At 46.1% G+C, this 13,402-nt stretch overlaps 1 protein-coding gene across 2 annotated transcripts in view; it reads left to right on the forward strand.

The window, feature by feature from the left end:
- The first annotated feature begins 177 nt into the window (after window positions 1-177).
- RNF128 (ring finger protein 128) overlaps window positions 178-13,402 on the forward strand; it is a 46,845-nt gene continuing 33,620 nt past the window's right edge. The window contains exon 1 of one of the 2 annotated variants that reach the window (XM_087972224.1): window positions 178-1,152. In XM_087972224.1, the coding sequence (XP_087828350.1) occupies window positions 750-1,152 (403 nt within the window). In that variant the 5' untranslated portion in view covers window positions 178-749. Of the gene's footprint in view, window positions 1,153-12,483; window positions 13,254-13,402 lie in introns of those variants that run through there. The other variant, XM_026674809.2, reaches the window with a different exon arrangement.

Consider the following 13,402-nt stretch of genomic DNA (forward strand, 5'->3'; position numbering starts at 1 on the left):
ATGAATCTGTTGGCTTCTTAAAATGTCTCCAAAGCATTTGCACAAGACTATAACATTGGAGGTGTAGTCACATCAGGCTAGGAACCGGAGACGGGGAATTGTACTCCTGCACACATGCTGGGTGAGCTTGGGCCAAGTCACACCTTCTCGGCTCTAGAAAGGAGGCAAGGACAAACCACTTCCAAAATCTTGCCAACAAGACTGCAAGGATCAGTCCAGGCAGTCACTAGAAGTCAACAATGACTCGAAGGTAAATAAACTTAGATGAATTCTACCGGAAGAATTATGATTGGCTATTTCCCCTCAAATTCCCTCGCGTTTATTTAGATGGGAACATGTCCCCTTGCAGAGAGTAAGCACCTTACTCTTTTTCCTAAAGGCAGCCAGTCTCACCTGTACCTGCCTGTGTAGGGAAAGGCGCTCAAAACGTCCGCGGAGCCCTTTCAGCCGGCATGTCTGTTTAAAAGCAGTTGTGTGGAAACAACAGAAGGGGGGTTGAAAATTAGCTGCCTGAGTTCCTGCCTTGGGGCTCCGGCATCAGGTCGTTTTATTCCTCTGAGATAAGCAAAGTGAGAACTGAGCTGACGCAACAACGTGCGAGATCTAATGACCAGGGAGGAGCAGTGTTGCTTACCTGCCGAAGGATTGTAATTTCAGATTAAACGCAGAAGGGAAGCAGGAGGCTCTTGGCGATCGAATGCTTTTCAACGCGTTTTGGGAATCTTAATTTTTGAAGTCCCCCCCGAGCGATGAAGGGCGGGCGGAAACCCAGCCCTGCACGCTTTCTGATTCTTGCCAGCCTCTTCAGCGCCGTCCAGGCTCTTCCCAACAAAGCCAACGTGACTTTGGTCTACTTTAACACCCTCAACCAGTCCTCGACAAACCACAGGTGCGAATGCGGCATGTTCGGCGTGCATTCTCCCGTGGCGGAGGCTCGAGGGCTGGTGGTGCTGTCCAATTCTTCCGAACTCCAAGCCTGCATGTGGGACACGCATTTCGCCCCCGCGGTGTCGCCCTGGATTGCCCTGATCGCGAGAGGCAACTGCACCTTCACGGAGAAGATTAAGCGAGCAGCTAAACTGGGCGCATCGGCCGTGGTCATCTATAACTACGCAAAGTACGGCAACAATTCAATCCACATGGCCCACCCCGGTAAGTGTTAACCGTTGGGCCTGGGTGCTTTTTAATAGTCGTCAGATATGAAAACCATGTGAGGGTATTTGTCTTTTGAGAGTGGATTTTGACCTTTGAATCTCCACTTTGAGGCAGAATTCTGCCAGAAGCTTCTGGGGGGTTCTCTCTCTCTCTCTCTCTCTCTCTGTGTGTGTGTGTGTGTGTCTAGGGAGAGGGGCAGGCTGTATAACCTTATCCTCTTCTGCTTTGGAGATAATTTTTAGTCTTATCAGACTAGAATAGAATTACAGGCATCCTGTGTTTATTCATCAGTTGGTTTTATTATGCCAGCCTGAACGCTAATTGGGGAAAGATTGTTTACACTCAGTGGGACTTGCCCCCCAAAAATAAACAGGCGATTAAAAAAACCACAGATGATGATACCTGAGAGAATCTTTTAGGTGAGACGGGCAGTTAGAAATTTAATTAAAAAAAAAAAAAAGATAGGGCTTGGGTTGAAAAAAATCAGTGATGAAACTCAATGGGCTTATTTATTAGTAGAGTTGCGGCATTCTGAAATAACGGCTTAGCGTGTGTCTGCCCGTTTTCCCTTGCTACCTTTCAAAAGTCTGGTTGAAGGTGATGCCCAAGGAGGAGCATGCAAAGATGAATTAAAAAAAAACCCTCAGATAAGGCGCATAAATGTGCATTCACAGAAGGAACTAACAAGGACTGAATAAGCAGTTTGCCATCTGGTTTCTCCTGCAATTCCTGTGTCACAAAAGAGATAGCATGCTTTTGAATTTTCTTTATCAACACCATTAGTGCAAAGTATGCGCTTTCTTTATCCAATGTGTAGAGAACTGCACCCAATGCTAACAGCAGCCATCTTTGTTTTCTGGTGACTTAACTCCTCTAAGTACATTGTAAGTTTCCCCTGCCCTCCCTCCCTCCCTCTCTTATTTCTTCATAAGCCAAGCCAAAGGAAAATCTGCACCACTGATGTATCTCTGGCTGATATGCATCGCGTCGATAGAGGGTTTTGACTGGGCGGCTGTTTAGCAGAAGCCTAATTTAATCATTTCCACTGCTGAAGCAGAGTAAAAGTTGGAAGGAGGAATGAAATGAGTAATGGGCTTTGAGATGAATAGACCAAGACCCTTGTTCTAATGATGAGCAGCCTTCTATTTTGAACGTACACTCGGAAGGATGCAGTGTTTTGTTGTTTTTAAATGTCTGGTCCACAGATCTGAGACACACAAAGAACTGGCTTAACTAAGGGCCCATTGCACGCACATAGACGTTCTGTAATAGGGAATCTACCCTGAAAACTTATCCCAAAATTAAAATGGCCAGTTCTCTCCCAAGAGAAGCAAGTATCCCTGGAGTTTTGGTATCCCAGTGAATTTCCTTGGTTGTCTTTCTGGAAGGAGGTGGGGGGTGTACAAATATTTCTGCTAAATTCTGCGATCAAATGCACAAGACCAAAATGGCAGACAGGAATGCTTTGGGGCCATTTTCCTTTTGGTGGTAGTGGCAGATAACTTGCCTGGCCTTCTATCTCAGTTTCTGCCTGATTTAGTGACCTGAAGTTAATTATTGACACGTGAACAGCTTTCAGTTCCCCTTGTGGTTTTGCTGAATGCAGAACTTTAAAGTAAGAATCCAGGGGTTCTGGTGTCAAGAGACGCTTTTATTTTGAATGAACCCAATAAGTCTTGGAAGACATTTGGAAGATAGAAGATAGAATCCTTTATTGGCCAAGTGTGATCGAACACACAAGGAATTTGTCTTGGAGCAGATACTCTCAATGTACATAAAAGAAAAGAGACATTCGTCAAGAGTCAAGAATCACAAGGTACAACACTTAATAATAGTCATAGGGCACAATAAGCAATCAAATCATCTAGGAAATATAATCCAATGCCTGAACTTTGGTCTGTGTTTTTGGTTCCTATGTGATATTTCCCCACCTTATATTATAGGGAGTGGCACGTGGCAGTCTGTGAGAGTCTAAAATCTTGAGTCTGGCAGCCCTTTTTAGTAATGTGTGGAAAAACCCATTGGGTTTGTCGAATCCTTCTGAGATGGCTTGTAATCTTTTACCTTCGGCAACCTCTTGCTCAGTTGGGCTAGTCAAATTTCACTATCCCAAACAGCTCAAACAGGTAGTCCTCGACCTACAACCACAGGGGTGCCCAGAATGGATGTTGCTATGTGAGACATTGGTTAAGTGAGTTTTGCCCTGTCTTACGACTTTTCTCGCCACATTTCTTAACTTAGTCACGCAGTCGTTAAGTCAATCTGATTTTGCTCGTCAGAAGTTTGCAAAAGGGCATCACGTGACACCCCCCCCCCCCAGGACACTATCATCGTCATAAAGATGCGCCCGTTGCCAAGCATCCGAATGTAAATCACCCGACTCTGGGGATGCTGCCAACAGTCATCGGTGTGGAAAACGGCCCTAAGTCATTTTTTTCAGTCCTGATGTCAACTTCAGATGGTCACTAAACGAAGTGTATTTTGTCATCTCTAGAAGGTCAAACACTGGTGTTCTTTTTTGTCCTTGTTTCGAGTCCTGATGTCAGACCTCGATCCATTGATTGCTTTGCACACATCAGTTCCACGTGGAATTCAGAGAGCCACGGCTGACAGATTGTGATATGAATCTCATTGGAGGCCGAAATATGAAAAAATAATAATAATCTAGTTTTCAGAGGTCTGTGGTGATGCTGTTGGTAAAAGTGAGAGTTAAACAGACCCGCTTGTTTAGGAAACCCAAGGTTGATTCCCATGTTAGCAGCATCGTTCTTCTGGGGTTGCTAAGGAGAACCTCATTTCAGGTTGAGTTCTGTAGGCAAATTCAGTCCTGCCACCCAGGGCCTAGGAAAGTGCAGCTTCCATACCTGGCATGGTTCGCAGCTTATTAATAACACCTTTGAGTGGCTCGAGCTGTAAGATGTAGATAGCAGCCAAGAGCGTCCCGTTGTTCTGTTGTTGTTTTTTTAATAGGTTCTCCCTAGGAATCAATTTGCTTCTATTGATCAGTCTATTGATCTTGTTGGGCGGGTGGTTCAGTCTCCTGACTGCCTGGATTAATTCCATCAGTTGAGCATCTCTTTGGCAAATAGGTCAGAGCAAATGCATAGAGTAAAACCTATGGAAAATTGATTTGGTGGGATGCATTCTGGGTAGAATCTGGAAGCACGTGCATATATAGTATCCATGGTGTTCTGTAGGTTTTCTGTCAAACATTGCTGTTTCTGTGTCGGTGATCGTTTTCACCGTGACGCCAAGGAGGTGGATTTTATCTGTAAATAGGGGCGTGCACACATGACTTCACGGGATGCCAGTATCTTCAGGGCTGGCCTAAACAATGCTTTCTCAATTCTTAAATCCTGAAGTATCCTTCCTTTAATCGAGATTCCTTGATGACCCTCTCATCAATGACATCCATGGGAAAAGAATCATCCGATCCCATCAAGACCTCAATCGCTTCCATCCAGCATCAACCTTAGCTTTCTTATCCCCTAGCACAAGTCAATTCCCTCAATGTCATGATAACACTGCACAATGGACACATAAACACCACATTATGGAATAAACGGACCTTTATTTTTAAGCTCAGTCTCAAAACAGTCAGGACAGAGAAATTTTGGCATGCTAATCTTCCCAAGGCACTCCTATCACGGATTTTAAAGAAGCTGTTTTGGAACGACAAAATAATCTGGTTTTTATAGATCACAATGTGAACCCTGTATCAATTCAGTCATTGCGAGCATCTGATGATGAAGCAAGCCTGCAACTCATAAAAACCAAATGCCTTTTACTAAAACTGGTTGGTTAGAAAAGGGGGCTACTAAACCTTCTCCTGATTTTCCTCTGCTTATGTGTCCAGGTTTGTGCTGGTCTCTGGTCGTAATAAAGATGCGATCTGATATATATCCAGGTTAGCAACAGGCAATCATCACACAGTACATTTATGAATATTGTATCAACTGCCTTACTGCTTGTGACCGGAATGCTGTGGAAAATCAGATATGTCAAGCATAAAGAAAGCTAGTTTTTGATCAGGAGGGATTCTGTAACCAATTCATTCCGAGAATCTGCCCTGTGTCTTCGGAAATGATAGAGACATGAAAGGAGAGAAGAGAAGCCTGTTCTAAATTCACTGGGTTTATAGTAGAAACCAACTTAATGGAAGGGTAGAAATCCAATGTTCTTTATCTATCCTGGAACAATAGTGCCCCCAGCTGGCCAACTTTTAATTGTGCACACCAAGCCAAATCCCCCCACATTCCAAAATTCTCCTGCCTGTAATCACACAAATTAGCTCCCTACTAGAAACTACATTGTTCTTTTTCAGTCTCATGTGTTATTCAGCAAAGGACAAGAGAACCGAGGAAGCAAGTCGCTTCCCTAGTTTTGCTTCCCTTCTTTGCACTTTCAGTTCTCCCCGTGTTTTTTTTTCTGGTTCTCTTTTTCAGTTCCCAGCTAGTCTATTAACGTTCTTAACCATCTGCTTGCAGTCTCTGGCTTGCTATTATGCCTGAATAGGAATATTTCTTAGGGTGCAAGCCGTTGTAAAATGTAATGGTCATACAAATCGCACACTGGAGCAACAGCGGAATAAAGAACCTTTATTTTAGCTGATTCAAGGAACTGGATGCTGGAGTAATCAAATAGCTGAGTGGTACCAAAACACCCACAACTGGTACAAAAGGACTTGAGAACCATCTTTTCATCCCAAGTTGCCAGGTGCAAAAAGTTTGAAGTGTCATCCCTGGAATACAACAAGAAAATTGTGAGTGTGGTGTTTAGCTGTTGTTTTTATGTTCCCCATTAGAGCAAATTCACAATATGGGTAGTCCTCAACTTACGATCACAATTGAGCCCCCAAACGGATGTTGCTAAGTGAGAAATTAGTGAAGCGAGTTTGGCCAAATTTTACAACTTTCCTCACCGTGTTCCGTTAAGCGAATCAGGGCAGCTGTTAAATTAGGAACATGGTTGTTAAGTGAATCTGGTTTCCTCATTGATTTTGCTTGTCAGGAGGTCACCCCAAAAAAGGGGAGGCTCACATAATCCTAGGAAACTGCGACCGTCATAAATGTGAGTCAGTTGCCAGGCGTCCAAATGTAAATCGTGTGTCCATCGGGATGCTAAAACCGTCCTAAGTCCCCTTTTCCCCCCAGTGCCGTTGTAACTTTGAACGGTCACTAAATGAACCATTGTAAGTCGAGGACTGTCTGTAGAACAACTATGGCAAGAAAGGTCGTAAAACGGAGCAAAACTTAACTTCACAACCATCTCGCTCAGCAGCAGAAATTTCCTCCTCAATTGTGCTCGTGAGCCAAGGATTTGCCTGTATTCGTTCTATTAATAGTGTTCTAGGTTTTCAAATAGAAATTAATGTTTAATATTTCCTGAATAATGCACTCTGGCCTGGTGCTTGTGGACCATCGTCATGGATCACCTGACATTGCACACTGCTAACTCCCCATGTTCTGGGTTCCAAAGTGCAGCTTGATTCCAGATAAACAAAACATTTTTAGCCATGTCAAGTCAGAATTCACCCTGGCTTCCTATCAGTCATGCAACACCATCAAATATGTCTGAAAATACACCATATAAAAACAGTTATCCAATACCTAACTGACCAAATCTTAAAACAGGTTGAGACCTGGTTAAGTATTTAGCTGAGAAACCATCAGAAACTTCCAGAACGGCGCACACCAAACGGGAAGTTACAGATACATATCAGAAGGTGGCAATGATGCACAGTTTTTGTATTGCCAAGAAAACTAGGTGGATAATCTTCGTGTGTGTGTGTGTGTGTGTGTGTGTGTGTAGTCAGTATCTCAGCTCAGCTCGCTCTTCACCTTCCAGCCTTCCAGTACAGCCTTAGCTCTAAGCAAGGTGACTCATTAGCCACTGGAATTAAGGCCATCAATATTAAGAATTTCATACTTTGATCTAATGAACAGCCTTGCTGTTTCCCATTTTCATTTAAAGAGCTCTTATTGGGTGGATCTCGTGTTGTGCCATGTCTATATTCATTGTTTGTACTATAACCCAACTTTGACCTGTCTAGACACATTTTCCCTGTTGGCGGTTTTATCAGTAGCTTGACGCTTCTGAACTATGTTTTTGGATCACATTGTTGGAAGAAAAATCCTCCTGGGTTCAGTGCCAAGGGGGGAAAAAGACACTGGAAACAAAGGAGGCTGTTTGGAAGGTTTAATGGTGGACAGGACCACATGGCCTGGAGCTCCAAAGAAGGATGATCACGTGCTCCAAGGTGAAGGAAAAGAGAAGGAAGAAGAAGACTGAGGTGCTGAGAGTGCCTGGGTTTTATAACCTTTGTTGGGATTTGAACTGGAGCTTGTTTCTAACTGGTTGTCGGACTCCCATGGGGCTATGCAGGGGGCAATTCTGTAGGCTGTCCTGAGTTCCAGGCTTGGTTGAGCCTTGCTGGATGACGATGCACTGAAAAGGGCTTTTGGCAATTGCTGTAGCTTTACCTGGAGATCTTTGGTATGTAAAGTATTCTGGCCCAGGCCTTAATGGCCCACCCATTAACAAAGGTGGGGGGTGAATTTCTGCTTCTGAGGTGAGTTTCTGCTCTTGAGTTTCTACTCTTTTGAGGGGAAATATTCTGCCTTTTTAATATTTCCTGGAATATTTCGATTTTCTAGGAGAGGTGTGGGTGCCAACTTCCTACAACATGGAAAAACCCCAGATCTCTAATCTTGTGTAATCAGCCCCTTTAAAGAAGGAAGGGAAATTCCTTTTTCTGATTCCTTCCCAGCAAATAGAAAGTCAGACAAACTCTAGGAAAGACCCTGCCGAATGATATAACAATATTTCTGCCTGAACATGCCTGGGCGCTTTCCTTTCCGTTGTTTTCTTCTGGTCTACAAAGAATCTGATGATAATCGTTGCCTATTTGCGTGCAGTGCTACTGCGGTTTAACTTGCACCCTGGGTAGAATTGATTCTTTGTTCCTTCCCTAAGAGATTGACAGTGCAAAGTTTGGGAAAGGAACAGAAGAAAGGGAGAAAAAAAAACCAGGATAAAACAAAGGTTGCAGGAAGGTAAGGATGCCAAGTTCATCTCATGAATAGCTTCCCATATTACACTAAAGCTGCAGTTTTGTTGAATCGGGTCTGGAGCATGTCAGAGACATACGGTTGACATAAGATCAAACCAAGCCATTTGTCCTTTTGACATGATACTTGAACTCCCATGTGTGATTTCCCAAGTCCTCAGCTCAATCCTAAATAGATTGAGGTGGTATATTTTGAAATTATCCAGTCTATTTGGCGCTGGGGAGAAAGAGGTTTAAATCTGGGACTTTCACCATGAAATGTTTAATGTATTGCTTCATACCGATCGCTCTCAGCTGATAATTAGTGAGTAAATGACAAGGTTTAAATCCAGCTTGGAAACCCCCCACGAACCCAACAACCCTGCCTGAAACAGATGAAAAATTTTGTCATCTGTTATCCTGTCTTCTCGTTCACTTTCTCTGTAGCTCACGAAATGCTGTCTTGTCTGCAGAGGGGAAAAGACTGGAACCATTAATATGCACCTAATACTAATTTTTCCTCCCAGCTAATTCATTATTTGAAAAGCACATTTTTATTACCTAGCTAATAGGGCCCGACATTGTTCGACTCTACCCTGCCCAAGGAAAATTACACAGATCAAAATCTTTATTTAACTTCTTGAAAAGTCAAACAACTCCAGAGCAAACTCTCCCAGGTGAGGGTTCTTGAGATGTGAAATCTCTGGGAGTTGTTTTTAGGACACTGAGACCTTGTGTTTATTGTGGGGGGGGGTTATGTTTTTAATGTATTTGATGTGGTTTTTCATTCCTTCTTGAGAGGAATTTACGCATTTTACAGAGGTGACATTTTGGTTTTCAGCATTTTAGGACCTGGAAAATTAAGTCTTCATTTTTTTTCCCCCTGTCCCATTATTGTTACTATTACATTGTTATGGTAGCTATGATTGCACCAAATTTACAGGTTACTGACTTGCATTGTAAAAGGCAAAGCCTTTGCTGTGTGATGCAGAATTTCTTGTATCGGATAAATTAATGAATGGAAACTAGAAATAAACTGCCAGGATCTTCCTTGTTACCATTTCTTAGAAAAGGAATGGATTTGTTAAAAGAATGAATCATACTTTCCAAAGCCCGGCATCTTCCAGATGTCCTAAATCTACAACTCCATCAGTTATAATCTTCTGAGTAGATAACCTGACCACATCTGGAGCAGGCCAGCTTGAGAGATGTTGATCTAGACCAGTGTCAGCTGTGGCAACTTTTAAGAGATGTGAACTTCAACTCCCAGAATCCATACTGGCCTGGATAGCTATGTACATATAGCACAATAGGTACTTTATTAGTAGCAACACAGTGTACGTTATGGAACGAGGCGATTGTTTATGTCTAAAATGGCAGCAGATGAGTTCCAGCAAGCTGCCTTCCATCCGGTTCTTGTCCAGGTTTGCTCATTTCAGCAAGGGGGAGCTTGTTTTCCCAAGTTCTTATCTTCTCCAACCCTAATTGAGAACCTTTGGTGACAGAATGTCGACATCCTGGCCCAATTATTCGTAATTTGGAGTGCCGAGCAAAGCCCCAATATTCTCGCTTAATCAAACAGCGCCATCTCTCTGACCTATTTAACTGAGGCTCCCGTGTTTTCTTTGAAAGCTTGAAGCACCAGGAGATAGGCCATGCCTCCATGACACATCTCAACATAGCCCGTGTCCTTACCTCCTTCTCAGAAGGAGAAGGAGAGGGAAAAGAAGAAGAAAGATGAAGGAGGAGGAGGAGGAGGAGGAGGAGGAGGAGGAGGAGGAAAAGAAGAAGAAAGGAGGAGGAGAAAGGAGAGGAGGAGGAGGAGGAGAAAAAGGGAGGAGAAGGAGAAGAAGAAGAATTCGATGAATTATTCTTTAATGGAAGCTTTAATGACCTGTATGTTAAGGAGGAGAGCCCACTCCAGACTGCAGGCCGGGGGCACTGCTAAATTAGCAAAGGCAGCTTTATGGACAGAGCTTAGAATGGCCTAGATTAGTTCTCTGCAAATACAATTCACAACTGAACTGAATGTTATCAAATGGAATTTCCCTGCCCCATTTTTTCCAACACCACGAATGATTTTTGTTTCCAAAGCGAAGGTCCCACCCTTGTCCTCTTACCTCCTTTGAAGATAGCTAAACTCTCTCTTTCAGATGTATTCGTAATGGCATGCGCATTACTCACAATTCCCATCTTCCACGTATTGGGAGCCTTTTCTTTATTTCATTTTTTTCCCCAGTAAGTTTCCAGAACCTCTCGGTTTTGTACTCCGATAAAAACACTGCACGTGTAGTCCTGGATTTATGACATTTGTTTAACAACCGTTTGAAGTTATGACCGGATTAGAAAAAGCAAGTTATGACTGGCTCTCTCACACTCACATCTATCACAACAGTTCCATGGTTACACAATCAAAATTTGGGAGCTTTGGCAACCTGCACGCATTTATGATGGTTGCAGCACCCTGGAGGGGAGGGGGGTTTCCACGTGATTTACAACAAAAAAAGAGTCATACAATTAGGTGCAACTCAATAACTGCATCACTTAATGACTGAAGTTTCAGTCCCAATGGCGGCTGTAAGTTGAGGATGATCGTCCTTTTGAGATCGACAAGATGGATTTTGTTTTTTAATTGTAAATTTCTATCATTCCTTTCCAGAGGCCTTGGCCATTGTCCAAATTTTATAGAAAGGCATTTCGATAGAGAATATCCATCAGTCAGGTTTGGACTGTGGAGTCCTCAGGTTTTTCCGTGCTCGGTTGTTTGCTGGCAGATTTTTCATTCCCTGATTAGGTAACACCATCAATGCAAATGAGTGGTTTGCTCCCTGTTTATATTATACAGCAGCTCGCCCTGCGAGAGTTGGTGTGGTTTTCTCCTTAGTACCGCAGTTCCTTAATTAGGGCATGGTTTTCTTGCTTCTTTATTTGTCTGGTGTCAATCCCAGCTTATCCGGCTGTTGGTTGCCGGAGATTGTGTATCACCAATAAAGGAGAATATTTTGTAGCTCAGAGTTGAAATGAGGGGTCACTTGAGCTCTCTGAGCTTGTTTCCTTGCATGACCCATCTAGGTAACACCATCCGTGTTGGAAGAAAGTGGGGTGCATGGAGAGGAGGAGGAGGAAGAGGAAGAAGACTGTGGGATCCTTGGTGTTCTCTGAGCTTGCTTGTTTCCTTTGTAGACCAGGGGTGGTATTCTACCGGTTCGGCCCAATTCTGCTGAGCTGCTAGCGGTGATGAACAACGGAGACCAGTTCTTTCTGCCGCTCTGCTGTTGGGCCTACCTGCCCGCCCGGGCTTCCATACTCACCTTGATCCTCTGCTTTTGAAGCACAGCTGCTTTGCACGGCATAGGAGAGTGCCACGCCACAGCTGCTGAAGCGACTGGCAGACTGCAGGCTTGCAGGAGACGAGTTGGAACACCTCTGCGCTTGTGCAAAGTGTGCCTTTGGCACATGCACACACGCAAAGTGCGCCCACCAAGCCACGCCCACCGAACCAGTGGTAAAACTTTTTGAATCCCACCACTGTTGTAGACGTTTCCTGACCCAAACTAGGCAACATCACCAGTGAGAGAGAGAGTCCGTGTCCCGGTCTTCAACAAAACCTTCACCAACCTTCACCAGCCCTGACAAGGTTTACCTAGGCAAGTAACGAAACCACTTCCAGCAAACCCAGATACTCGGAAAGCCACCAGCTAGAGGGAGTTCTCCACTTGCGGCCACAAGTCGAACCCCACATTTCTGTTGTCGAGTGAGACCATCTTATTGAGTTTTGCTCCATTTTACAAACCTTTCTTGCCTCAGTTGTTAAGTGAATCGCTGCAGTTGATAAGTAAGTGAATTTGGCTTGTGCAACCGTCACAAAGACGAGTCGATTGCCAAGAGGCTGAATTTTGATGACGTCACCACGGGGGATGCTACAACGGTCGTAACTGTAAAAAAACAGTCCTAAGTCATAGAGTATCATACAGTAGAATAACAAGAGTTGGAAGGGACCTTGGAGGTCATCTAGTCCCACCCCCAGTTCAAGCAGGAGAGTCGACTCCAAATATTAGCCTCTATCTAGGATCGAACTCACAGCCTCCTGATTGTGAGGCAAGAGCTCCACCTCTAGACTACCGGGCCGTTAAGACGTTGAAAACAGTCACTAAACAAACCCGTTAGCAAACCAGGGGACTACCTGTTCTTCTGGCCAAAGAAGGGGACTACGACTCCCAGCATCTTAGCACAAGCGCCCAGGTGAAGCGCACCTCAGCCACGGGAGGGAGGGAGGCAGTGGGCGTGTCCTCCAAGCACCGCCCATTCCACGCAGGAACCGCCCCCCCCTTCTGCTCGGCCGCCTGAAGAGACGGTCGGGGAGAGAAGGGTGGGCGTGTCCTCCGAGCGCCGCCCCTTTGCGCAGGCGCCGCCTCCCTTCTGCCCGCGCTCGGGGGTTGCCTGTGGCGACGGCCTGGGGAGGGAGAGGGGAGGGAGTGGGCGTGTCCTGCAAGCGCCGCCCCCTCCTTCCCGCCCGCGTGCGCGCCCGCTCCGCGGCGGCAGAGGCTGCCTGAGGCGACGGTCGGTGGGAAGCGGGCGATGCGGCGATCCGGGTCGGCTCGGGCGTCGTCGTCGTCGTCGTTGGGGGCCCCGCTGCTGGGCGCGCTGCTGGGGCTTCTGACGCTGGGGCCCGCCGGCCTCGGCCCGCGTCCGGCGGGCGCCCAGTCGGTGTGGACGGCTTGGCTGAACGTGTCGTGGCGGCTGCCGGGCAGCAACGCGTCGGCGTGGAACGCGGACGAGGGCGGCCTCTTCGGGCTGGACTCGCCGGTGCGTCCGGCCGCCGGGCTGGTGGTGGCCCCGGACGCCCGCGAGGGGCTGAACGCCTGCAGCCCGCGGAGCAACTTCTCCGGGGCGCCCGCGCACCAGCCCTGGGTGGCCCTGGTGCAGCGCGGCGGGGGCTGCATGTTCAGCGTCAAGATCAACGCCGCCGCCCGGCTCCGAGCCCAGGCCGTGGCCGTCTTCAACTACGACGGCGCCGCCGGGCCCGAGGTGCAGACCATGACCCACCCGGGTGAGTGGCGCTCCCCTGGGCCCCGCTGGGGAGGATGGGCCGGGGGGATTGGGGGAGTTGAAGAAGAGCCCAGATCCACCTTGTCTCTCCTTTCCTGCTGGGGAGGATGGGGCTTTGGGGAGGGGGAGACGGTGGGGGCTCTCCCCTGG

Source organism: Notechis scutatus, chromosome 10, assembly GCF_049901735.1.
Source record: "Notechis scutatus isolate UNSWTSFEM ecotype Mainland chromosome 10, rNotScu1.2, whole genome shotgun sequence".
In the NCBI taxonomy this organism is placed as follows: domain Eukaryota; kingdom Metazoa; phylum Chordata; class Lepidosauria; order Squamata; family Elapidae; genus Notechis; species Notechis scutatus.